The following is a 25,820-nucleotide window of genomic DNA, read 5'->3' on the forward strand; positions in this document are numbered from 1 at the left end:
ATAACACATTGCGGTGGTGGAGGAAGTAGTAAAAGTAGCTAAACAAGAATGCAACTCCTGTATTAAGATTATTACATCCTGTAAAAATACAGAGGTATTGTTCAAATAATGTCATTTCCACTAATTGAACTGGAGCTGAAGAGACCTGAAGGCACAAAACAAAGTCCTGCATAAATCCCACTGCGAGGATTAACAAGCTTCTAAATGAAGAAGGCTTGAAAACAAAATATGACAGGCTGAAGGAACAGACTGACGCCTTGAAGTTACAGAACAATGAATGGACAGAAACAAATCTAGGGTTTGAATGGTAATCTCATGGTTCCTGATACATTTAAGGCAAATTATGCAAAGGATTAAGCCAGAGAAAAAAAGTTCTAACAAAACATAAATTCAGGACCTGGTGAAAAAGTTTTCACAAGAACATACCTACGAGGACAAAAACACTGCAATGAAGTGAGAGAACAAAGTCCTGAGTCGAGAAAGTGTCACTCTTTAGATTGAGGCTGTGGAGCTCAGCAACACACTTCAGGGTGAGAATGCTTTGACTGACATCTACAACTCCCTGAGAGAGGAGAAAACCACAATTAAACGACAGAGTGACGACCTACGTAAGGAACTCCAGAAACTGAATAAAAAGGCGAACAAGGAAAAAGCTCTGGAGGAAAAGTGTTAGGCGGTGAGGGTGACAAGAGAAAACAACCACAGACAACAAGGTGTTCTCCAAGAACAAGTCAGCTAAATTCAAATAGAATAGTTGTCGCCAGTGTCAGATTTAAATAAGTATTACGTTTCTATTTTGATATTTCTCTATTATCATGCATTGTCTTCAGAAGTTGTCTTGAACAGCTCAAAATATATATATATATATATGTGTTATCACCTTCATACTTCATGACCTTTTTCTGAGAATTGCTGATAAACACCATTTTCAGAAAGTGGTGGTTTTCTGAATAGCCCACAACTGTATAATAAACAACAATCTGAGAATTAAGCAGCAATCAACAATATGTGAAGAGATAGAGTTGTGAGGTTTTAAAACATTACTTATTACCACAACAACCACAACTAAAATTTTAAAAAGCAGGACGAAAATATGTTTTAATTTCGCTCTCAACCTGGTTTCATTGAAAACAGACCAAGGTTGCAAACTATTCATGGGTTTACGGTTTCAGGCAAATATGTTTTTCTCCATTTTCCTCTCTGCAGCTGGTTTGGCGGCAGAGTTGCTAAATCTTAGCTTTCTTGTTATCAGTGACATCAGTGGGGAGAAAACAGTGGCCCCCATTACGTAACCCAAATCCTTTAAACAGTCCAGTCGCATACTTACAGCACACAGACAGACAGAATGACAGTTTGTGTTGTTGGTCGGAAAAGAGGAATTTACTGAAACTGTAATATGTGCGTGCGTATTAGAACCAGAGGAATCCCGCAAACCCATACTTACAGTATAAAAACAACATTCCTGGAGGATGACGCTCTGACACATATTTGTCATGTTTTTTACACTATGTACTTAGATGACGCAATGTCAAGAAGGACAGACACGAACCTTGGCTTGGGACAATTTACAAGACAATAATTTGAGGGAAAACATGAAATATTAGCTTTGTTAGCCAAACATCAATTACGTGTGTCATATTTTGAATCTTAAAATATCTTACTGTTATTAGTTGGACTTTGATTTGTACTTTTTTACATATGATGACCTTATGACACTAAGTACCTGCAGCTGTAGTAGGCTACTTGTTATGGCTTTTTTAGTTGTGCGTGGTTCTGGAGATGGCAAATGTTGGCAATGTTGCTTTGTCTATGGGATTACTTTGCATTCTGACATTAGTAATCCCATTACTGTTGTCCTATAGCACCAATATATCGTCAAGATGCCAGTACTTTGATTTACAAATCTGAAAAACTAATGATATTACCGTCAGCATTGTATCAACTCATGATTAAATCTTTTTTTATTTGCTGCAATAATCCAAAATCCAATGTAAAACATCCCATTGGCTTTTTGTTAAGGAAACCAGTGTAATGCTAACTTCCTGGTTTGACCTTCAACAATATGTCATCCCTGCAACACACATTTCTCTGCCCAGCTACTCGGGCTATCACTGCTTCCACCATCACATGTTTTTGTGAACATATTTTGACAATCTCATGAAACAGTGCATCTGCAGCTCTTGTGGATTTAACTCAAAACCCCACCAATACAATTCTCCGAAACTATAGCGACGCTCTGCCTGTCCAATCAAATCAACGGAACTCCAATAGACCATCAGTCCATGCGTGGCACTGATCAAATTAATCACACACAATGATTGACAATAAGGAAGCAATGATACCTGTAAGAGCCAAATGTGGTAATGAAATTGTAACTATATGTACACTGGGTGTTGGGAAGGGCAAACGGTGTTGACCTATTCTGACTGGTGTCCTTCAAATGATTAGCCACGGATGACGGTGTTGACCGCTCTGAGGTTACAAGTGTTAGCTGTTTCCACCGATATCTTGGCATACCTGGGCAAAGAGAATACACACAAGATATTTATACATAATCAAATGTGTCCGTGGGTGATGTCAGCGAAGCGTAAAGAAGGCCCAGGTGGAGGCTGAAGAAGAGCGAGTCAGTCAGATCAATCCGAGGGAAAAACACCTCAGTAGCCGAAGCACTGGACCTTAGACTGTCTGTGTTTTCACAAAGGAAACTCTGGTGCCATGTCTGTGTCAGGAATGAGAACCTCTGGTGGCAACACCTGCATTGAGCTGTCGAAGACCAAACAACAGCCTCTGTGCCGCTGTGAGAATGAGGTTTCGTGTGAGTGGGCGTGTGATCCTCCGTGATTATACCCTCACAGTCGCAGAAGACAGCACGCCATCTTTAATGCTTTTCTCAGAAACACTTCCCACTGACCCCCTGTGGGCCCACTCAGTTAACATTACGTAACTTTAAACCCTCATTTTCATTCCACTCCCATCAATTGCTCACTATGAATCAAACACAGTGACTCACGTGCGCTTCAGCAGCTCAGATCACAGAATGTGCAACGACTGTCTAACTCTCTTCACATCGTGTGTCTCGTGAAGTTCAGTTAAGGCTCAAGCTCTGTGGTTCTAGTCTGAAATATGTTGTAAAAATGTCACCTAAATATTGAGTGTAGGACGTTGAGTTCACGGGTGTTTTAACCACTCAAAACTCAATAGCCTAAGTGACATTGAAAACCAACAAGCCAGACTGGCACCTATGTAAAAGGCCTGTTATGCAACACCTTACACCTGTAAATGCACATCTGGCGAGTCTGTGACTGCTCTGTAATGGTGTTATTCAAAATGTGTTATTCGTCGGCCAATGGAAACTTATGTTGTCTTAATGAGTCAGTGTGAGTGAGCTGGCACGCTATCTAAATAGCCAACAAGCCCACCTTCCTACTCTATAAAATGTTTTCTGCCTGACTTCCTCAGTCTCTGATCAGATTGTTGTGGCTGCTGCACAAACAAATCAGCAATCACACTGTTTCTCTCATTAGTTTTGTTCGACAATCGCAATGTCCCCCCCTCCTCCCTGCTTCCTGTTGCATAATATTATGGAAATCCTACTGAAACAAACGCAGCAGTAAAATGTGCCTGTAGAATTAAACAGTGGAAATCCTAAACTGCCAAAAATAACTATGATGTCAACCATTTTTCACACATTTCGCCGTCTGATTTTATTACTCATATTTAGTTTATGATCATATTTATTTTCATTCTTTTTCTGAGGAACTGTAAGTATGCTAAGTAGGTCTGAGATAACTAAGTTAGCTGATGCTAATTTAGTTAGCACCAGCTAACCTGGGGGTCGGAACATCCGTAGGAGTCCCAAGATAAATCTGAAGAGTCACAATCAAGATAAGAGATAAGAAAATGAATGTTTCTGTGACACAGCATTACTGCAGGTTTATTTTTTTTCTTACATTTTATCTTTGATGTATATGTTCTGACACACGGAGGTCCAGTTTCTCTTGAGTATGATTCCAGCAGGGAAGTTTGTGCTTTCACCCTCGCTGGTCAGCACAGAGCCAGACCAGGTCCCAGACCTATCACATGGAGATACTAGTTGGGACACCAGTTAACCACATGCCTCTTGTAAATAGAGAAAAGAAAAGTCTGAAGGGACCAGTTTCATTCTAAAAAGTTTTAGTTTCCACTATAATGTAACCAGTCAAATAGAAATACATTGCTTTATGCTAAACCTTTTAAGCCACGTTTTAATCTTTGCAAGCAGCAGGGCGCTAGGGTTTTAGGCGATGTCCATCTGTTCATCGGTTGTCCACCACTTGGGTCGCAACTGAAATATCCCATAATCTGTTGGATGAGATGCTATGCAATTTCATACAGACAAGCTACTGACTTGTCTATAGCCACACCATGAGGTTGACATTTATGTTTCGGAGTAAAACAAATGGTGGATATATATTTCCTCAACAAAAAAAATAAAAAGCAGACCATAGACATACTTTAGCACAATATAGTAAACATCCCCATGTGGAGAAGTCAGCATGCAGGGTTTCCGTGAATTTGGTAAGAAAGATGAGAGAGTAGCCACATTGCATCTTCATTCTGAGCGAGATTGCCAGCCTCTCCTCTCCTGCCAGAAGTCCAGCTGTGCAAAGGAGAGATGAATACCAGAGTATCCTTTGCTGTTGATCCTTGTTGGCAAGTGGTGGCTTCAGATTCCCAGAGTCCTACTCTCCCTGGAGCCCAAATATCACCCCGTACGGAACAGGACCATACACTGAGTTTACAGCTCTGCAGCTGACAGTACACACATAAAGAGATGCTGTCCAGTCCAAACAACCTGCGACACAATCAAATCATGATTTGCTACAGAAAAAAGACAAAAAACCCATCGGATTGTGTATTTTTCACACTGTTTGTCTCTTTCAGTTCAGCTTGTTACCACCAAAAAGCACACACACGTGGATCTTTACATACACACTCCACACCCAGCTGGCTATTTCCCTCCTTGCCACACTCCTCGTCCCCTCCCACTCTGACAGTTAACTGTATATATAGCCTTCACTCATCATTGCTGGGATTCAGACTCTGACCTAGACTTCTCAGGTGAGAAGAGACCAGCTAAAGATAGAAAGAAAAAAATACAAATCAAGTGGAGACACTACTGAACGGAGGAGTTGCATCTCTGCTAACACCAGAACACCATCAACTCAGTCTGACCCTCCAGAATGTGGCTCAAGGTGTCACTGCTCTGTCTGTCCTGCTTAACTCTGCCCAGCCGGAGTCAGGCCCAAGACCGAGCTTCCCTCCGCCGCTCCAATGACCACGCCGGGCGCTGCCACTACACTTTCACCGTGGCCAGTCCAGAGGAATCCAGCTGCTCCGGAAGCAGCATGAAACCAGAGATGGATGGAGTCTCGTCCCGACTCACCATGCTGGAGGCTTTAGTCAGCCGTCTGATAGCCGGAGGGGATGGAGGCTCCAGGACTAGGGCTAACGATGAAGAGGGTCTCCAGGAAGCCTCCTCACAGGAAACAAGGGAAAGAAACCAGCTGCAGCAGGACAAAGAGCGTCTGAACGGGCAGGTCCAGGAGCTGCAGAGGAGGCTGGCCGAGCTGAGTCAGGAGGCAGAGAGCCTCAGGCAGAGACCCTGCCAGGAGACACACACCTCCGGGGGGACTGAGCGTGAAAACAAATCTGCCAGTGGTACGTACATCTGTGGTTAAAGGGAAAGCACACACACATTTGAATAATAACGATTTTACTCACAAATCTGGTATGTAAGAAGTTATCCTTTCAGAAAGCTGATTAAAATTTATACAAATTCTGAATCTGTGCTTTTTCCCCCTGATGCATTTGTTTTCTGGGAGAATTTACAACACAGAGTCACGGAGTCATGCATATGTGCATGTGACCATTTTCAGGGGAGCAACAGCAGGTTTATGGGGGGAACCTGCTGTGCTCAGAGGCAAGTAAATACGATACTTAGTCTTTGCAGCTGTCTGTGAGGTGGAACTGACGATAGTTTAACTGCAGATTACAACTAATGTCCACATAAATTATTAATAATTATTTTCTACTCTAAACGCCTTCCCAGCCGGGAGCCTTTGTAACCTTTTTTAAGTCTTACACATGTTTCACTTTGTCTCCCCAGGCCGTGCATATGATTTTGGGAACGATGCTTACCAGGAGATGAAGGCTGAGGTTACAGAGGTTGCAGCTTCCCGCCTCATTCCTGAGGGAAACCACAACTTCACAGGTACATGTTGGGTTTTACTAATGCCAATGGCCTATAGTGGTGGAATGTTGTTGCAACTCAATGTGATCAGATGCAAATATATAACAAACTTCAACTCTTTTCTTTTCTCCAGGCTGTGGAGAGCTGCAGTCAGTGGGAGATCCTGTGATGCACAGGAAGGCTGACAGTATCACAGGGAAGTACGGAGTGTGGCTGCAGGATCCCGAGCCTCAGGGCCCCGAGTACACCAACCAGACTGTGTGGCGTATCGACACAGTTGGGAAAGATGTCCGTCAGCTCTTTGCATATGAAGACATCGATCAATTATCCCAAGGCTTCCCTATGAAGGTTCTGGTACTGCCAGAGCCTATGGAGAGCACAGGGGCAACCATATACCGCGGCTCCCTTTACTACCAGCGCAAACGCAGCCGCACCCTGATCCGTTACGACCTGACCTCTGAGAGTCTGGCATCACGGCGAGAGCTGCCTCACGCGGGCTTCCATGGACAGCACCCTTACTCCTGGGGTGGCTACACTGACATCGACCTGGCGGCAGACGAACAGGGCCTGTGGGCTATCTACAGCACTAGTCAGGCAAAGGGCGCAATTGTGATTTCCCAGCTGGATCCCAAGAGCCTGGAGGCGAAGAGGAGCTGGGAGACGAACATCAGGAAGAACACAGTGGCCAATGCGTTCATGGTGTGTGGCCGTCTGTACACGGTGGCCAGCTACACGGCACCCAACACCACCATCAACCATGTGTTTGACACAGCCACCAGCGTGGGGCAGGCTGTGGCTGTGCCCTTCAGGAACAAGTACCGTTACAACAGCATGGTGGACTACAACTACGCCCAGAGGAAGCTGTACGCTTGGGACAACTTCCACATGGTCACCTATGACATCAGACTGGGCCGGGTGGCCAGCCATGGCAGCAGCTAAAGAGGACACGGCCGTGAACAGGAAGAGCAAGTGAATGGCATACAACATATGATCATTTGCATCGTGCTGAGGTTATTGCCAAGCTTGGTAGTCTATGCGTTTTGCATTTTTGAAATCTATTTTTTTCTATTACTCTTGTAAATAAGATATATCAACAGAAATATAACCGTAAAACAGATGAATGTGGCTCAAGCCTTTGGTGATCTCAATGGTTATCACAAACATGGTGTTTAAAATTGTGAAATATGTTATCTGTTTATAAATGTTGACTTTATTCAAGTCTGAATAAAAAAATTAAATACAAAAATATCTTGTTTGTGTCATATTTTGCAATTTAATTTAAAAAGTATTCATAGCACATCATGAACTAGCGTTAGCACATCTACACTACACACGCTACTGAAGCTGAACTGAATGGATACACATAACTGGCTTTACAGGAACCACGTTGTTCCTTAATTTCATAGTTCTCCGTCAACATCGCCAGAGGATTTGGTCCTGCACTTTTTTATTCAACGTGTGTGAAGTTTCACCAGCAGTTAACTACTGAAAGTTAGTTGCTAAGTTAGTGCTATTTCACACTACTGTTAGAGTTTGTTTTTGGTTTGGTCCTTCTTGTTTTCTACATATGGACGTGTTTCTTTAGACCACATACACCTCACATGCACTGTGGCCGACAATGTGTGCCTCTGTACCTGAGGCTGTAAACCTCAGTGTAAACACACATCCAGTCCCTCTGTTCTGACACCCCATATATACACACAGTACTCTTAAAGCAGCTGCCAGTATGCACAAGCCCCCATGTTGTCATTTGCAATCATTTTCCTGGTATACATTGTCTGCCAGTGAGGAGACTTAGCGTCTGATAAAAACTAGGCCGAGTGTGAGTCGACTTCCCCACACCAGTGTTCACACAAAAACAGTAAACCACAAGCAACACTGCGCCGCCCCATACTGAGACCAACTTCTCACTTTACCAGGCAGTAGTGTACTTGTGTCTTTTCACTATAGTATAAGCTTACATACTCAGCTACCAAGTTATTAGTGTGTCAATGCCATTTTACCTGATAGTCCCTCACAGCAATTGCCTTTTATAGTAATCCATTCTAGGCTATCTTGGCAACTCAGCATGTTCTTAATTGAGTAGTTATCTAACATTCTGACGTATCTGCAGGTATCTGTAACTAGACAACATTCACACTGCAAGCCTTCCTGCTCAATTCTGATTTGATTTCTCAATCTGATGTGTTTTTGTTTTGGCTGTTCACATTTAATTTAAAGTGTGGCCAAGCCTAAGACTTCATTTAAATGTTTAAGTGGATTTGCAGAGTAAGCTAGCAAATTTGTGAGCAGATAATAACAAGTATGAAGATGAGGATGAAAAGATTTTAGTGTGGCTTTTTGTGGAGCAACTGAGCCACAAGTGCTGGGTTGAGATCTAAACAGTGCAGAATTGTGACGAATGTTTATCTGGTCTGACGTCAAAAAAAAAGTATGAACTCTGTTTTGACTGAGGTCACATTGCAAAAAATAATACCCGATTGATTTAGGACCATGTATGAAAGAGGCCCAACATCAGAATTAAAAAGCTCAGATTCAATGTGCTCTTCACATGGGCAAGAAAAAGTCTGATTTGTGTCACTTCTGACTGCAGTGTAGCTTAAAGTAAGAATTCATAATAAAAGAAGACAAAAAATTACATTTCATTTAAAAAATAAATAAGAAATGTGTTTATAATGTAATAATTGTGTGTCCAATCAACACACATTCGCTCACCCATGGCCATATTCAGCATGATCGCCTCTTTACTGCCGACCGGTGGCCGATAAACACTTTAATCCTGCAAACTGAGATGTCCGGGTGCAGGTCTTAAGACCAGTTCAGAGTGTGGACTGCTCTGGTCACGTGGCTACATCCTCCTCCCTATTAACATGTAATTAAACTAGCATGGAGTACAACAAATAATAATAATAATGTCGATTTTATGAGAGCATATATTCAATCTATTCTCAGGGAGAAGTATTTTGTGGTACAAAACTGGCCATACATGTGTGAAAATGGCTCATTTGTAAACATTGAGACGTCCTGAGCTAATCAATCAAAACAAAACGTGACCTGAACACATCGCTTGTTACAGCTGAGTCAGTCATGTTATGCTGCCCTGTGCAGTTCACAGTCGATGCATATATAAATAGAGTAACCTGTTGAGATGGCAGTTCCCGCCTCGTTTTTATTTAGCTCCTCTCATCAGAACTGGCTCTGAACAGCTCACACCTCCACCGTCACACTGAATATGCCGGGACTGCTGCTCGGAGATGTATTTCCTGATTACGAATTGGAGACCACCAATGGCCACATTAAACTGCACACATTTCTTGGTGATTCGTAAGTAGGCTTCTTGACATCCTTGCGTATCCATTTGTCGGCTTCCTAAGAATTCAGCACAAGAAGAAGAGAGAGTGAGCCCAGTTCCTGTTACTGCCTCTGACTTTTGCTTTAAACCGTTGCTTATGATTTATATAGCATCAACACATTTAAAGGTTGGTATTGTGTGTCCTATAAATGCACATTTCAATAAAAACTACACATGGTTTATGATGAAATGATAGGCTGTTGATGAGAGGGTGAACATTTCCAAATGAAAAGCATCAGTAAGCCAGAGTTCAACCCTTAAATCCCTCAATGGTGCAGAATCACATTGCTGACCTCGTAAAAAAATCCCCTTCAGTCACAGAGGTCACATCCTGTCAGTTTGGTGTCAGATGCATCGTTCAGCGCATCCTATTGTGCAACATCAGTATCGATTCATGTCTAATGCGAGGACACGTCGTGCAATGGAAACATGTTTGGAAACCTCAGATTGCATCTCGTCATGACGGAGGCGCAGACCCTTGAGTGCACCTGACGCGGCCTCACTGATCACTCTTTTTATTCCAGATGGGGAATCCTGTTCTCCCACCCCAGAGATTACACCCCGGTGTGCACCACAGAGCTGGGACGAGCTGCCAAACTGAGCAGTGAGTTCAGTAAACGGAACGTCAAAATGATCGCCCTGTCCGTTGACAGCCTGGAGGATCACCACGGCTGGACCAAGGTGTGATAGTTACAGCACCAACACGCACACAAAGATGTTCACGACATACTGAGCATCAACGTTTGGACTTCCCAGCTCGTAAAACTGTTATGGAGCTTTCTCTCTCACATAACCTTTTTAACAATGGATTTGATGACGACTGACATTTAGTGTGTCATGGGTCCTAACTACACACTGAAATACATATATACACAAATCATGCTTATGTTGTTGAACCTTTATATAACTTGGACCTCGATCTATAAAACCTTTACTTTTCAAAACCCAGAAAGTTCTGGAAAGAAATATCACAATTTACCAGGATTTTCTTGACAAGACATACAACCTAGTAAAAGATGTTGAAGGACAAACTGGGATTGGTTCAACTGGATCACACACAATGGTCAAATGTATTTATGAAAGCATTTTGAATGTGGATCACGGTGACCTTTCGCCACTAAATTAAAATGAGTTATTCCTCGAGTCTCAGTGGATGTTTGTGCCACATTTGAAAGAAATTGCTCAAAGTGTTCCTGAGATCCTGCGTTAACCAGAATGAATGGACAACCCGAAAAACACAATTCTGGGGCCAAAGCACGAAGGCAAAACAACTTAACGGTTATCGGTGTTCAGAAAGTTCAAATTAGTAAACTGCATGTCACCCACATCTATCCTCACTGTGTTGCATGGCATCGGTTTCCTTTATTTAAATATTTTGTAATCATAAATGTCACATGTTTAAAAGAGCTCCATTAGAGTAGGTTTGAATAACTAAGGGTCTCTGTACTAACTAGGACATCCTGGCGTACAACTGTGAAGAGTCTACTTGCTGCTCGCTGCCCTTTCCCATCATAGCGGACAGTAAACGGGAGCTGGCAGTGGCCCTCGGCATGCTGGACCCAGATGAGAAGGACAAAGATGGCCTGCCGCTCACTGCCCGTTGTGTAAGAATCTTCACAATCAAAACACACACTCCTGAATAGAAAGCACTCCAACTACATGTATGATGTACTCTAATGCGTATATATATAGTCAAATTATTAACCTCGTCAGGCTCTAACTGTTTTTTTTTTTAGGTGTTTATCATCGGCCCTGACAAAAAGCTCAAACTGTCACTCCTCTACCCGGCAACCACCGGACGCAACTTTGATGAGATTTTGCGCGTGGTGGACTCACTCCAGTTAACAGCAGGGAGGCAACTGGCCACACCTGCTGACTGGAGGGTACGTCACACCTTTGAGAGTGACCCCAGTTTACACCCATCACTTCTCCAGCTGCCATGCAGTATAAAAACCCTTTCTTTCCCCTGCAGCCCGGAGACTGTGTGATGGTCCCTCCCAGCATGTCGGAGGAGGATGCGGCCTCTTTGTTCCCAGCTGGCGTCTACTCCAAAGACCTGCCCTCTGGCAAGAAGTACCTGCGCTACACACCGCAACAATAGACACGGGCAGAGATGGCACTGATACTTTCTGGTGTTGCATTCGCAGCTCTCACTCTTGGGCCTTAAAGATTTACAGTACTGCTAGTTTTCACCCTGCAGGTAAATAAACTAGTCAGCCGGCATCTTAGTTAACAACCAATGTCTTCTGGATTATGTCAGACATTTCTAATTTAGAGGTTTTACAGCATCTACAACTCCAATAATAGAAGCTTATTTTTCACAAAAGGGGGTTATTTTTGGAAAGAGATGGAATTGAATATTTAAAGATACATTAAACAGTTTATCATTAAACGTATGGCAGAGATGCTTCTATTTTGAAACAAATTAAAATGTGTTGGATCATATATGTATTGTTTACCCATCCACCTAATGTTCTTTTAACAATGGAAGAGGAAGTAGTTTATGCTGTGCTAGTTACACAAAGGGTGACCTATTAAGAGCAAACAATGCTTTGCCGTTGGTATTCATTTTATATGACAAGTGTACTTCAATAAAGACTGTTTCACATGTACAGTTTCTTACATTTACCATAATTGATTACTATAAATTGAATTGGTTATGCCAGGTCGTATTCAAATTTCACTCGGAGCCTTACATCTATTCTGGTTGTGTGTTTGATGTACACATTTCTCCTTCTGAGGGGCAATATATGCATTAAGGTTAATTTTTGTAGGATTTGACATTCTCCCTCACCGTGTCGCCAGCGTCAGAGAAGAGTTTAACAACTTTGCTCCTGGGGACTGCAACAGGATCCTTTCTGTGACTCGCAGACAGAAGAGGTTAGGGTCAGTGGAGGTAACACAAACAGGAAATGGAAGAAGAAGATCAAATACACTTCGGACATAACAAAAGGACAAGCCGATTAAAAATGAATTGTATTTCAAAACACATTAGGGTGGAGTGAGTGGTGAAAGGTACGAGCAGAGTTTTATCATTTTCATTATTTATTTAGAGGACAAGGAGACGGTCCTCGGTGGCGTTGAGCTGAGGAAAGAGCCGAGCTGCGAGTCATCGTATCTGCTGATGTCACATTCACTGCTGCATCCCCTCCTCTTCCTCCTGGGTAGAACTGCAGCTGGGGATCCAAAAGTCAGACAGCCATGACCAGCTCCAGCAGCTTGTGTCCGTAGAGGTCTTCTTCTCTACTGCCATCTGCCAGGTGGTTTGAAATCCTGCAGTAATGAAGTCTAAACTCACAGAAACCGAACCGAGCAAAACCTCCCGACAGATATTCAGCCTCCGACCGCCGATGTCCTTCAGGTTATTGATAGAATTTTTTAACTGGACAGTTTATATCAGGAAAAGCAGCAAGGTCAAGACTTCTGTTTTCGTCTCCAGTGTGTGGATGTCATCCCTATGACGTCAGAGAGAGACAGTTTCAGCTCCGCTGCCTCCCACCAGCAGCCTCATCTCTGGTTCATGAGGGCCTGGTACTCCCTCTGGTGGGCGAACAGTCGCAGGAACACTTTGTACTTTCTCTCGTAGAAGCTGGGGAAAGCATAAACGGACGAAAATAATGACACAAATGTGTTGCGTAGAAGTGTATTTATTTTAGTTTGGAATTAAATATGCCGACTGAGTTATATCCTGAAGTCGCCTCACAACTCACGACCTGACTTCGCTTGAATCGCTATCTTTATGGGTCGCTTGAAACATTGAGAAGCAAAGCTTCCGAATAGAAATAAAAGGACAAATGTATAATATGTAAATGAATAAACGGAATTAAAGTATAGGGTTGACTTTTTTTAAAATTTATTGTTTGAAAACATTTTTTGGGATATACAATCTTGATTTTTTTTTTTTACTCACTTATATTTCTATCCCAGACACCATTAGCAGAAATTATTACTTTTACTCAATATTAAAATATAATTCTCTTTGTCTCACCTCTGAAGCTCACAGTCAGGCTGAACAACTTTCCCCACTTTAGCCATTCTCTCCATTGCCTCCTAAAACATAAATTGAAAAGACAAATCTCACTCAATAAATCATGTTATGCACATTCAGTTCCAGCCGCGACCCAGTTATAGTATGAACACGAGCCAACTGCAGTGGTTTCTGAGCGTATGACTAATGCAGGGCAGGGCCTCTCTGCTGTCTGAGACTAAAACATCCAGCCGCTTGACCGTGTGCAGCTCAGAGGATCAGACACAACAACTGCCTGCTGTGATTACGGCTGAAATGAGTTGACAGGTGCAGCCTAGTCTAAACAATAATATCTTATTTTTAGTATATCTGGCTTAAAGGCTTGCTCCGAGCTCTGGTCCTGAGACAGTGAGGGATGACAGCTCGACTGAGCAAAAGATTTAACCATCACTTTATATCTTAAACACATTGTGCGACAAATGTTCTCTGCAGCTGAAGCGAGCGGAGCCATACACTTTATATTTCACTAACTGCTTAATATATTGCAAAATAAAGACTTTTTAAAAGGGGAACATCACGGATTTAGTTTAATCTTCATGAGGAGTATGACACAGTGAGGAAACAACAGTATAATGTCTAGGATCTAGGGGGGAAAAAAACATTATAAAAGTAAGTCTGCACTTCAAACTGAAGGTGTGTGGTTTGAAGAAGTGGACATTTAGAAGGCTGAAGGGCTCCAATGAAAGACACTATCCTTTTTAAAAACGTATAAAAACATGTTATAATGTTGGGAGGAACCAATATGTGTAATGCAACACACACAAAGTACAAAACAACGTGCAGCACCTACTCTCTCATGCAATGTTCAGAACTAGGACCACTTGTGTTTCCACTATACTACTGTACATGTGCAACAGATTTCCAGGGAAGTTTTTGATGAAGAGTAAACAAATTGACAATTGTAACTTTTGAGAATCTGTGATATCTTTGTAAGAAAGTTAAATATTGTAATATAGTACGAAATCCTATGCATCAAATTTCCCTGGAATCTTCATAGAGTTGACTCATCTGCAGTGGCCCGTTTTGGACAGTAGTTGTATTTAAATGTGGAGATTTAAAAACACATCAATAACTTTTCTGTAAAAGCACACGAGGATATTCCAAATCATTTGCGCCACAATGAACCAAAATAATGAACTCTGTTCTATCGATGCCTCAGTCACCTTTGTGACCTAAGTTCACACACCTGAACAGTGCTGTAGTCCTGTGAGGCACATGCACCCAGCACTGCGGCTCCAATCAACACCGCCTCCGTCTGGTCTGGCAGCACCACGGGCAGCGCTGAACAGGACAAGACGAGCATAAAGTGGATTTAGCTTAAGCCTCCATGGGAGACACTGTTGAACAAATGTTGTCCCCACAATGTGGGAAGTCTAGGTTATTTAACATTTTTGGATAAATCTCTATTCAGCTTAACTGTCATTTACAATATCAAAGCAGTCATCAGCCTCATTAGTGTTTCATACCGGTGGCGTTGGCGTGAATCTGGACAAACAGAGCGTTTTTGCTCAAGCCGCCACACAGGAAGAGGGTTCTGATGTCGTGACCTGCTTCTTTCATGGCCTCCAGAATTTGAAGAGTACCAAGCTGGAACCAGGGAAGAAGAATTAAGGGGAGTCATGTTACAAGTTAACAAATACACCTTCCTTCACACTTTAAGGGTTCTCAAACTGTATTTTGCGGCCAGGGATGCCTTAAAGGGGAGTGCATTTTCTAAGAACCCTCATCATCATCATCATCACCATCATCATCAATAAAACACAAATTTAGCTCATGCTTATTACAATTAAACTAGTTCAGATCTGTTCCATAATGTTAACAAGAACCCCTTATTAATTTATGTCAGGTTTATACCACTTTGTTGTCCATATATTAAGGATGTGTTGTCATCAGATGCCACTCTTTTCCTATTAAAAATGTAACTTGATAGATCTCAAATATTTCTCCACGCTCACTAGTTGCTCGCTGGCTAATAAGTCAAGCATCAGTTTCTATTGGTCCAAAGCTTGAGTGGGTTGGAGCAATGGACACAATATAGTTGTTGTATTGTCCCCATCTGACGATATGCAGTTTTTAATGATACAGCACAATATTGTGATCGATAGAAAACTAGCAAATCGCAGACCCCCTAACATAGTGACACTGACCCACCCTTGATAATCACTACTTTAAAAAGGTACTAGGTTGTCAGACTGAGGCGCAGAGAAAATCATACACCATCTTGAAACAAATAAAACACAGTAGACTCACAGCGAGGGATTGTATCGTGGCCAAATAGAGCAGGGCCAAGTCATCCAAGGTCTGGGAGAGTGGCAGTCCAATCACCTTCAACACAGTAATGAGAAGGGATGGGTATCGTTTGGGTTTTTTCCGATACCGGTGCTAAACCGGTTCTTTTAAAACGATACCGGTGCCTAAACGGTGCCTGAACCGATACTTTTTTTTTTTAAACGCACAATGAGGACATTAAAAACCTCTTTGGCCATATTCCCTGTAGAAGCCGTTATCATGGAGCACTGACAAACAACGGATATCAGACTGTTAACATACACAATATATGTTCTCCATGATATGATGTGATATGTATTGTCATGTGCAGACGTTATAGGGTTAATCCTGTCACTGTGTTGATGGGCAAAGAGAACAACCAATCAGAGGTACTGAAGATGACACGTGACAAATATAGTTTTGCTTCTGACAGCGAGAGTTACACTGAAACAAAGTGATGCCCCATGGTCTTTATTCCTCCGTCATTATATTCCCGGTAACACCGGGTATACAGCCGGGACCGCTGGACATCAACACATCTGCTAGCAGACTGTCACGCTCGTAGCTCGTGCTAGCTACGAGCTAGCTTAAGCATGGTTATAATGGCTAATTTATTATTTCTTGGCCTACTTTTATGAATGCAAGACTTGCAATCAACGTTACGGTACTAATCTAAATTCAGGCTGCTCGTCATAATCGGTCTCCACGTGTTCAGGGGGACCGGTGACGGTCTCCCCATCGCGCCCAGCCTGACGCTGGTGTGCTCGACACGGGCTCACGTAGTCACACACGGCCAGGGTTGCCAGGTCTGTGTGACAAAACCAGCCCAATGGCCAATTAAAACCAGCCCAAAAACCAGCCCAATATCAGAACTCAAAATATGCCCGTGCCAAACCATATACACTGCTTTTAAAGTCCATGTCCAGTACCGCTGCTAACCATGTTAGTGTCCTAAGCATAACTCCTTCATGATGGGGGGGGCGCAAGTGACTTTTTTTCGTCAGGCGCGCACCGGAGCTCTGCGGCGCGCGCGACAGAGATCGGAGTCGTGTTAACGCGACACGTAGAGACAGAATGACATGCTGCTGTAGAGACGACCAACAACAGACGGATTGGAAGCTCATTCTGCACATGCGTTAAATGCGTTTAAAAAATTAACTAATTAATCCTGTAATTTAATCATAACGCGTTATTTTTCACAGCACTAATATATATATATATATGGTTCTTTGAAATAAGTTTTTTTGAGAAATCATAGGTTAGGGCACTTATAAGCTAGATAGCTTCAGCCTCGACCCTTTCGGTCAGCCACTTTCTTCTTTTGTTGAATTCTGATTGTTGTATATTTTGCTGATCGAAATAAACTAAACTAAACTAAACTAAGGGGTTAAAAGGGCCCCATTTGTGAATCCCACAGAACCAAACCCACCCCGGGATGGGGTGTAGGAGTAATCACACGAGGTGATTCTCGCCAAACCGTCCCATCCCGTTGGGGAGGTCGCGATTCATAATCAGACTCGCCTATGAATCGCTCCTCCCGTGTAGGCGATTCTGAACCGCCTATCGCCCACCGCTCCTGTGAGATTCACAAATCCCTGCTGCTTTGCTGGAAATCACTTCTACTTACAGACTCTGGTTGGGGGCTCCGTGACGTCACTAGCACCAAAGTGCTTAGATGTCACGTGACAATGTTTCCATGGTGACGGACAAGGTCGCGGAGATCGAAGGCACTGCGCGGATGAGTCGGCGTGTACGTGCTGATCTGGAGTCAGTTTGGTAGGATTTGGGTATAAATAAATTATTTCATTTAAAATATGGATTTTTATTTAAAGATATTCATGTAATTTGCATGCAAAATAGGTCTACCCGAACCAGCGGACAAAAAATTCAACCCGCGGCAACACTTCAAAAGTAGCCCAATTCCGCGGGAAAACCGCGGACCTGGCAACACTGCAGGCGCAGCCTCCGCTGTCAAAGTTAAATGATAGGCTATCGTAACCTGCTGACAGGGCGGAGTCACCAGAGAAGTTCACAACAATAGTTTTTTTCAATTTTAATCGGCTCAGGCACCGGAAAGAAACACCGAAATGTGCGTTGCGTTTCGGTCCGGGTAATACCGGTTGTATTGGAACCGGTACCATATTGGCACCGGGTTTCGGTACCCAACCCTAGTAATGAGTCCTTCATAAAGGTCCAAAATGTATCAGTGCTGAATAACACTCACCAGAGAGGTGCATTCACCAACACAAACAACATTGAGGGACTGAATTGTTTAGTCAGTCGAGACAAAACTCAACAGTTCTCTGAAACTACAGATATGGCCTGGAAACAACCATGTTAATTATTTGCAATTACATAATACGCCTGTGAAGTATTTGGGGAATGTTATCAGTGTGATTTAAAAGAGCAGGAGATGCAAACAAAGAAAGATCTAACTTTGAAAGTGCTTTGTAAAGATAGCTGCTTCAGCTCGCTGCAGTGTTTTTTTTAAAGAATATAGATATGTATAAAAACATTGACACTATTCAATATGACAATAGTGTCTTTCTTCTCATCCAACTCACCTACAGAAAGCAAATAAGCATATTTTGCTAGTTGTTAAATAAAACAATTATATACAATCAACCTCTTAAGCAAACTTAAAAGTGTTAGGAGGGTCTGCAATGATCAGCGAACCGTAGGTTAGTGCGGTCAACAACATTTCCCGTCACGTGGAGCCCTGACTCGTGTCCCCTCACCATGCCTCTCAAGGTTGGGTCAGCCAGGGGCGACCGGTTCCCGTGGAAATCCGGCCACACGTGGAGACTGGAGCCCAGCAGGTCAACAGAACCAGAAGTAGCCATCAAACTCAGGTGGTTGTTCAGGTAGCTGAAGATGTTCTCGTCAGTAAGGGGAAATCTAGGACAAATAACAGCAGCAAAATGAAGAACCCAGTCGGATGAGAGAACACTAAAGGCGTTGTTGTGTGGACACTGCTGGAGGCTTTTATTACTGAAGATATTTTCAAACGAAATACCAGGAAAAGCAGAGGTGTTACTAAAGACATCATCATTGGCTCATGAGTGATCCAGTCGACCCTGTCAGTGGGCGAGAGTGAACAATGTACCAGAGCATTCATAATTGATTCTCAGTAAATGTTAAGAAACTCAAACCAGTAAATATTGAATAACTTAATTTGCAATTTCCACTGAATAGTCGCATTGTATAAATAGAGGACCACAATAAATATTCTGCTTACCCATCACTGCCTGCCATCATAGATCCTAATGTAATGCAATCAGGGTCATATTTCCTCACCGCATGCTTTGCATCATTCATCACTTTTCTTTGTTTCAATAACTCTATTATATGATAATAAATTGATTTTGTGTCACTGGATCCGAGGGAACGTTAGCTAGCTACGAGTGGCAAAACACATGTGGCGTGATGTGTCGGGTTGACGCTCACAAGGAGCTGCTCATTGTTCTGATGCTTTCTGTGAATTACTGTGTTTTTTTCATTTGAAATGTTGAACAAATTTGGATTTTAAAATAACTAGCATTGTAAAGTCCATAGTCCAACTTATTATTTATTTGATTTAACCATTTGGCAGTACATCCGCAGGCCACTAGGTGGCGCTCTGTTGCCCACCAATGGTTGAGAATAGCTGGTATAAAGTACACAACATTACTAAGTTTCTAACCTTCCCAAAGCTGACTAAAATATATTTTCCGACAGCTAAACAGTGATGACAGCTGTGCTAGAAGGCTTTCGGTCGGTGCAGCACTAAATGCTCCAGCTGACCTCTGCTGGGCCCGTTCCTGGAGCTGGGTGTAGGCGGCGTGGCCCTTCACCATGTGGTCAATCTGAGGGTGGAGAGGGCAAAACAGTTTAACAGAAAGAATGACAGATGACACAGATGATGACTGTGATAATTCAATTTGTTGATTATTTTGAGTGCTTCAACAACCATTTGTAATTATTGGTAAAAAGTGTCAATTCACAAATTCCCATGTCGAGATACTGGAGCTTAAACCATTATAGAACAGACAAACTGCTGTTTGTGTGGCCAGTTGCTCACAGTGTGACTTGTGGGTGCATCTCAACATGGATTGTATACATGTATCCCTTCTTCTTGCATGTTGCTGCAGAGCAACATGCAAGAAGAAAGGTTAAAGCTGGACAGAGAACTGACCAGCCTTCCTGTAGCACTCTGCCCCCCCTCGTTGAGCCACATGCCGGGCACCATGGCCGACAGGCAGGGCCCCCACACTCCGGGCACAAACAGAGGCTGCTTGCTGATCTGACGCACAAGAATCAAAAATGGGATGTTTTAGTTTGCAAAGTATATCACACTGGCAAACATAGAAACATACAAATATATAGGTACAGCTGTAGTTTACATTTTTATCAGACTACTTTTAATGGCGGGCATATCTGCGTATCATTGTAAGTTGTTTCACTTCACCTTCAGTTTAAGAAAAGGTGTGAAAGTGTCAGAAAGTTCATCATGGAGTTCCTACTTTATCAAAACTATATTATATGTAAGAGTATTTTTCAGAACGTGCGACAGCGGGTAAGATGTAGTCGTAAAATGCTCACCGCCATGTGACAGGTTGATGTTCCACAGATCATCGCCATGCGCGAGGTGAGCGGCTGGTCCTCACAGGGCAACTGAAAGCCTTTTATATCTGCACCTATCACACCTGGAAAGAACAACATTACACACTTTAATTCGATTTCATAACCATCACACATGTAAATGTGCAGGGGAAAAACACACAAACATGTTTTGGTGTTTGCCGATACAAAGTTCACAGAACTCCTGTTCGAGCCCAGTCAGAGACAAATTGCAGATGAAAAGCTTTAAATCCTTTTGAAGCGCTCCTTTAACCGTCACATGGAATTCAGAAGTGACACTAACTGCTGGAATAATGTTTGTCAAGCTGGTTTGAGTTTAAGGTGGAAGGTTCATCTTTGTGAGGGGGCTGGGGGTGTACATCACTGTGACATGCATGACTACTAAAAGTGCAGAGTGTTTTAGCCTCGGACTGATAGGACAATGTGTGATAGGCAGAGGTCACAGCCAGAGGTCAGAGGGCAGAGTTCATGAGCAGTTTATCTCCCAGAGATAAACCAGATGGTGAGGATTTCTGAACCTCAGGAATGGTCAAATGCTGACCGGAAGATAACTAAGTGTTCATACAGAGATACAGCACCATTCATAAGTGACTTTTTATTTGTTGCATCTTAATTAATTTTTTCCAAACTATCAAAGTAGGGAGTGTTTTAGTGGGATAGCAGTCTAATATCCATATTGGATATTGTAAAACCCCGACTTCAAGTCATTCCCTTGTTGTATCACTACTACGGTCAGCGATCTACAAAAGCAAAAACGCCCCCAAAAAATGGGGGAAAAAGGACTCAGAGTCCCATGAACATCCTAGATAATGATATTCGTCTTCCCGAGACATCAGCCCTTTTATCTAGCACCACCAACGGGCCAAAATACAACATGTGTGCACTTTAAATATTTTAAATCTACCGACATTTATCACAGAAGGAAAAACTATTTGCTTTTGGGACACTTTAATGGCTTTCCTTAGGTGCCAGGTGAAATATTTCAACTTTGCTATTCTAAGAACGTACTGTGGATATTTACATTTCCCTGAGAGTGAAATCTAGTGCTGGCGAGCCCCTTATCTTCTCTCATTGTGCTTCCTAGTGGAGAGACGTCTACATGTTTTCCGCTCTAAGTGCAGAACCAAATTAAAAACAAAATGACAACTTTAGACATACGCATTGAAGGTTCTGCCTCCCTCTGGAAGTAATACGGTCTGGCAAGATTGGTCAACATAAATGTTCCCTGGGCACCTTACTGATGACCCATGTCCTCTTCTACGGTTATTAGAGTTTATAGTTTAAAAGATGTTCAAAGTTCAAAGCCATGTGGGACCTACAAAGCAGCCTTACACTTCAGGAAAAAATTGATATATTTGACAGAAAAAGACTGGTTTCAATAAACAGGTGAATACCAAGGCCTCCAGCATGAGCATCAATGAGAGAAGCACCGACTGCAGTTCCTGGCTCCAAGTTTAAATCTGCTGCTGCGTCCTGGGTGAGGCCGTCTCCCAGTGTGCTCCCTGGAGAGCAAGTGGCGCTGCCTGGATGATAGAACACAGCACTGCTTCAATAATGACAAAGGAACATTTGTGGAGATGATGTGTTTGTAAAGACCACAACACAAACTGAGCAATATTTTCTGTTTTCATTCAATATAATATATAACTAATTATATAACTAATTATAAACCCGTTTGTAATTTTCTTTACCTATTTTAGAAAAGTTGTTTTCCAGGAGATCCTCGAGTCCAATGCTGGTCCAAAAATCAGCATCCCATCCATCTGGAGGGCAATAAGTCCATTTACACACCAGAGTACATAAAGACCTGTGAAACATTGCCAACAGATGAGAAGACCAAAGTAAAAACAAAACTTTGTCCATAATAAAAGACACATTTCATAGTTTTGAATATCCTGCTTAATAGGACAACCCCATTATTTATTTTAGACAAACATTGGATACAAAGATAATATTTCAGGAGCTTAGTATCATTTCATCATTAGAATACTGTAAAATATACTAACAACAATTTGTAGGTCACTGTCAATGGTTAACTCTTTTAATCCCACTCTGAATTCCATGTATCTAACACAAATTGCACAAGACAGATAAAAGGGTTCAAACATCATTCAATCATCAAACAAAGCTCACCGTGTCAAAGAGCCCGTCGCCTTCCACGACAGGAAGTCTGGGAGGTCAAAAAAGTGAGCAGCTTTGTTCCAGCAGCTTTCTCTTAGATTCTGATTATAACCACAAAAGAAATATGTGCCAATGAACCTTGACTAATAACAGCACATGCATGTACTGGCAGACCTTAAAGCGACAGTTCACCCCAAAATCAAAAAGGCACATTTTGCCTCTTCTGTGGTGCTATTCATGAATCTGAATTGTTTTGGTGTGAGCGTTGGGCTATCGGCCAGAGAGATGTCTGTGAAGGAACTATAGTTCCAACATGAAACTGATCACAACAAGGCATGTGGTTTATCTTGAGTAACTGATTCACAGAGACTAATTTTTAAAAGCACCACAAGCCGAGTGCCAGATATATTGTCCCAATATATTAGAGCAAAGACAGACAACTCTCAGACCGATATCTTTCAAACTAGACATCTTACACCAACACAACCTACATTAATACATTATGGGGTGAACTGTCCCTTTAACAGCAAGCCTCCATCTATTGGATACCTCCTGAGAAAAAGGTGGATATGGATGAAAAACTAGAACACCACAGCACACACACACCCACACACACACACACACACACACACGATGACCAGCAGCCAATACAGAGAGCGGCGTATCGAGAATAGTGGTCCTGTGGTGACCTCGGTCACCTCTCACCTCTTTGAGCCAGAGCAGCTTAGGGGGTTGCATCTCTGGTGACATGACTCCTCCCACCCTTCTCAGGACCCTGTGGCACGTGTTGGTTATACGAGTGGCCTGCTCTTCAGCACGATGGTCCATCCACATCACCGTGTTCCTTTGTTTGTCACCTGGGAAAGCCAGGAGAGGAAGGGGGAGGATCTGGTTATAGTGGAAGTAAAATGTAAATATAACAAATATTTTAAGACTAAATTGGTCTATGAGGAGATTATGATCAAAACTCAGACTGTATTATTATTATTATCTAGAAGGCATTTTAAAAGTTATTTAACCAGACTACCATTGGAAATAATATGAATCCCAACCAACTCCATTGGTTCTGCTATGTAGCTGACCCTGACCTCTGACCTCGTAGTGGAGGAGGGGGGTTTACCTTCAGGGATCAATAAAGTAAAAATCCATTCTAGTAAAATGTTACAATCAGCATTTCAAAAACACAATTCATTCCACCTTTAATAACCCATAGTGTGTAGATTAGTGTATATACATTATGTTTTCCTGAAGTACAAAGGTTAGACTGCAAGTAAAATAAATATTTCACTTACCATCCTGACTGACTGCCACAGGCTGGAAGCTTTGGTCCAAAACCACCAGTGAGCAGGTGGCATCAAAGCCGATCCCTCGTACCTGACTCTTCTCAACACTTTGGGTAACGCTCTGGAACAGATATCAAATATAATACCTGTCATTAGGCCAATGGTTGTATACATGAGTAATATCTGTGGAGAGACTAGGAGGATATGTATGAGGTATTCAGTCACTGCATTATAATTGCGGTGTGTGTGTTACACTGAAATATTTACAACAATCGGAATATAGGCCCTGATTTACTTCAACAAATGATCAGGCTGTTTGAATAGCCCTGCCAAAATGTTCCTTGTCTAGACTATTTGCCAGGGGTTTTGTGGAAAGTTGGTAAAGCAGCTAAACTACTTAAAAAGTAGATTGTTAAAAAATACATTTAAATGAAGATCTGATAAGATGGGCATGTTTCTGATAGGGTGGACATGTATTTTAGAGGATAGGATGGGAATGTATCGATAGGTTTTGGTGGGCATGTTAACTAAAGGCCTGGAACCAACCAGTGCTTTAAGTCACCATGCCAGTAACTTACCTTGACAACTGTGCAGCATTTCTCCCAGATCTCAGTGGAGGACTGGACATAGTGGTCAGACTGGGGCTCCCAGATGCTGATGGTCTCCTCTGCAGTGCTCATCACCAGGCCAGCCCTGGTCACCAGTGCAGCCCTCACACTGGCAGTGCCCACGTCCACCCCGACATAGTAAACCTCTGCCATGAGGAGACGAGCTGAATGTAGAGTGTGGGAGGGGGAGGGGGAATAGCGGGCAGAGGACCCAGAAGTTCATTATTAACCAGGTTACAGTGTCAACGTCAACATGTAATGGACTGTTTCGAAATAGATTAAACGAAACACATATCAAAGTATGTATACATTTGCATTTAATAGTGTGTATGTTTTGGAGAATCAGACGCTACAGCACAGCAACAGATATGTTGTATTCATGTTTTGCACAGAAAAACGTTCAAAAAAGATGTTATCAAGAACGGAGGATCTTTGCACAAGCGTTATAACAACACATACGAACTTACCTGGAGATCAAAATGTTAATTCACCGCACAAAATATCCCTTTTGAGTTTCCGTACTTTGAGCCGGAGACGGTGGCTGCGACGGAACGCGAAACGGGACAAAAAGGGTAAAGTCGATTTTATGTTTTCTTTTTTTCCTGCTGAGCGGTGTAAAATCCAGTAAACGCCATGAATGTGCTCCTATAAAGTATCCCTCTCTGTCCATCCACCGTTATCATTTGATGTTTGTAGGAAACAGATTTTGAGAAGACAATTGGGACATAGAAAAAATGCCTGCAACACAAAATACTACTACTAAGAATAATAATATTTTGTTTATCGAACGTAATTGTGTGAACATCTAGGTTTAAGAGCTTATTTTTCTTATGATGCATATTCCTCAATAAAACTCAGTTCAAGATTGTAAAGCCCTGTGAGGCAAATTTGTAATTTGTGAGAATGGTGTCTATAAAATAAACTGAATTAAATTGAATTGAATAATATTAACACAAACCGACAAACAAAAAACAGTGGGAAATCTGTTTTGATTCCATATATTAACTTGCCTAAATCTAAGCAAGTGTTTGTTTGTTTTTCTTCACAACATTAACCCTGTGTCTAATGAAGCATAGTGGAATCATAGTTTAATGCGAAGATACCCAGTGTCTCAGAAAGTGACTCCAAGGGTCCTGACAAAGTGTCAATATATGACAAGTTAAGATGATAACATGTTGAGCACAATGCATGCAAGGGCTCTGGAACAAGCTAAACTAAATGATTTACGATGTGTAATGTTATGAAGTACACTTGAGATGTTCAATCAAAATGTCTCCTTTCAAAAGGTCTATGACCTCATGAGCAAAGC

At 42.2% G+C, this 25,820-nt stretch overlaps 3 protein-coding genes across 4 annotated transcripts; 2 read left to right on the forward strand and 1 right to left on the reverse strand.

Moving 5' to 3' along the window:
- The first annotated feature begins 3,699 nt into the window (after nucleotides 1-3,699).
- LOC130197760 (myocilin-like) lies at nucleotides 3,700-7,369 on the forward strand. The gene is made up of 3 exons (XM_056420632.1): nucleotides 3,700-5,700; nucleotides 6,149-6,253; nucleotides 6,366-7,369. Exons 1-3 carry the CDS (start codon nucleotides 5,223-5,225, stop codon nucleotides 7,169-7,171), a joined length of 1,389 nt encoding a protein of 462 aa, XP_056276607.1. The 5' UTR covers nucleotides 3,700-5,222; the 3' UTR covers nucleotides 7,172-7,369.
- A 2,075-nt stretch (nucleotides 7,370-9,444) lies between these two features.
- On the forward strand, nucleotides 9,445-12,196 carry LOC130198153 (peroxiredoxin-6-like). The gene is made up of 5 exons (XM_056421250.1): nucleotides 9,445-9,556; nucleotides 10,109-10,265; nucleotides 11,039-11,188; nucleotides 11,321-11,467; nucleotides 11,557-12,196. Exons 1-5 carry the CDS (start codon nucleotides 9,465-9,467, stop codon nucleotides 11,683-11,685), a joined length of 675 nt encoding a protein of 224 aa, XP_056277225.1. The 5' UTR covers nucleotides 9,445-9,464; the 3' UTR covers nucleotides 11,686-12,196.
- Nucleotides 12,197-12,541: 345 nt separating this feature from the next.
- On the reverse strand, nucleotides 12,542-25,056 carry fggy (FGGY carbohydrate kinase domain containing). 2 transcript variants are annotated; one of them, XM_056421248.1, is made up of 16 exons: nucleotides 24,979-25,056; nucleotides 24,482-24,675; nucleotides 23,913-24,024; nucleotides 23,326-23,477; nucleotides 22,633-22,721; nucleotides 22,191-22,306; nucleotides 21,894-22,022; nucleotides 20,461-20,564; nucleotides 20,054-20,161; nucleotides 19,663-19,724; nucleotides 18,618-18,777; nucleotides 15,862-15,936; nucleotides 15,078-15,198; nucleotides 14,798-14,892; nucleotides 13,573-13,634; nucleotides 12,542-13,173 (listed from the first exon to the last, which is right to left on the reverse strand). In XM_056421248.1, the coding sequence occupies exons 2-16, from the start codon at nucleotides 24,662-24,664 to the stop codon at nucleotides 13,092-13,094; spliced, it is 1,650 nt and encodes a 549-aa protein (XP_056277223.1). In that variant the 5' UTR covers nucleotides 24,665-24,675; nucleotides 24,979-25,056; the 3' UTR covers nucleotides 12,542-13,091. The 2 variants fall into 2 exon arrangements, with proteins under 2 accessions (XP_056277223.1, XP_056277224.1); XM_056421249.1 differs by lacking the exons at nucleotides 21,894-22,022; nucleotides 22,191-22,306; nucleotides 22,633-22,721; ... (2 more) ...; nucleotides 24,482-24,675; nucleotides 24,979-25,056 and adding an exon at nucleotides 20,646-20,787.
- Nucleotides 25,057-25,820: the final 764 nt, after the last annotated feature.

The sequence above is a fragment of the Pseudoliparis swirei genome, chromosome 8 (genome assembly GCF_029220125.1).
Source record: "Pseudoliparis swirei isolate HS2019 ecotype Mariana Trench chromosome 8, NWPU_hadal_v1, whole genome shotgun sequence".
Taxonomy (NCBI): Eukaryota; Metazoa; Chordata; class Actinopteri; order Perciformes; family Liparidae; genus Pseudoliparis; species Pseudoliparis swirei.

Coding starts and splice junctions, on each gene's coding strand:
- LOC130197760 (XM_056420632.1), top strand. CDS start 5,223: ATGTGGCTCAAGGTGTCACTGCTCTGTCTGTCCTGCTTAACTCTGCCC. Junction 5,701..6,148: donor TGAAAACAAATCTGCCAGTG/GTACGTACATCT, acceptor TTGTCTCCCCAG/GCCGTGCATATGATTTTGGG. Junction 6,254..6,365: donor GGGAAACCACAACTTCACAG/GTACATGTTGGG, acceptor TCTTTTCTCCAG/GCTGTGGAGAGCTGCAGTCA.
- fggy (XM_056421248.1), bottom strand. CDS start 24,664: ATGGCAGAGGTTTACTATGTCGGGGTGGACGTGGGCACTGCCAGTGTG. Junction 23,478..23,912: donor TGTGGCAGTCAGTCAGGATG/GTAAGTGAAATA, acceptor TGGCTTTCCCAG/GTGACAAACAAAGGAACACG. Junction 22,307..22,632: donor GCGACGGGCTCTTTGACACG/GTGAGCTTTGTT, acceptor AATGTTTCACAG/GTCTTTATGTACTCTGGTGT.
- LOC130198153 (XM_056421250.1), top strand. CDS start 9,465: ATGCCGGGACTGCTGCTCGGAGATGTATTTCCTGATTACGAATTGGAG. Junction 11,189..11,320: donor TGCCGCTCACTGCCCGTTGT/GTAAGAATCTTC, acceptor TTTTTTTTTTAG/GTGTTTATCATCGGCCCTGA. Junction 11,468..11,556: donor CCACACCTGCTGACTGGAGG/GTACGTCACACC, acceptor TTTCCCCTGCAG/CCCGGAGACTGTGTGATGGT.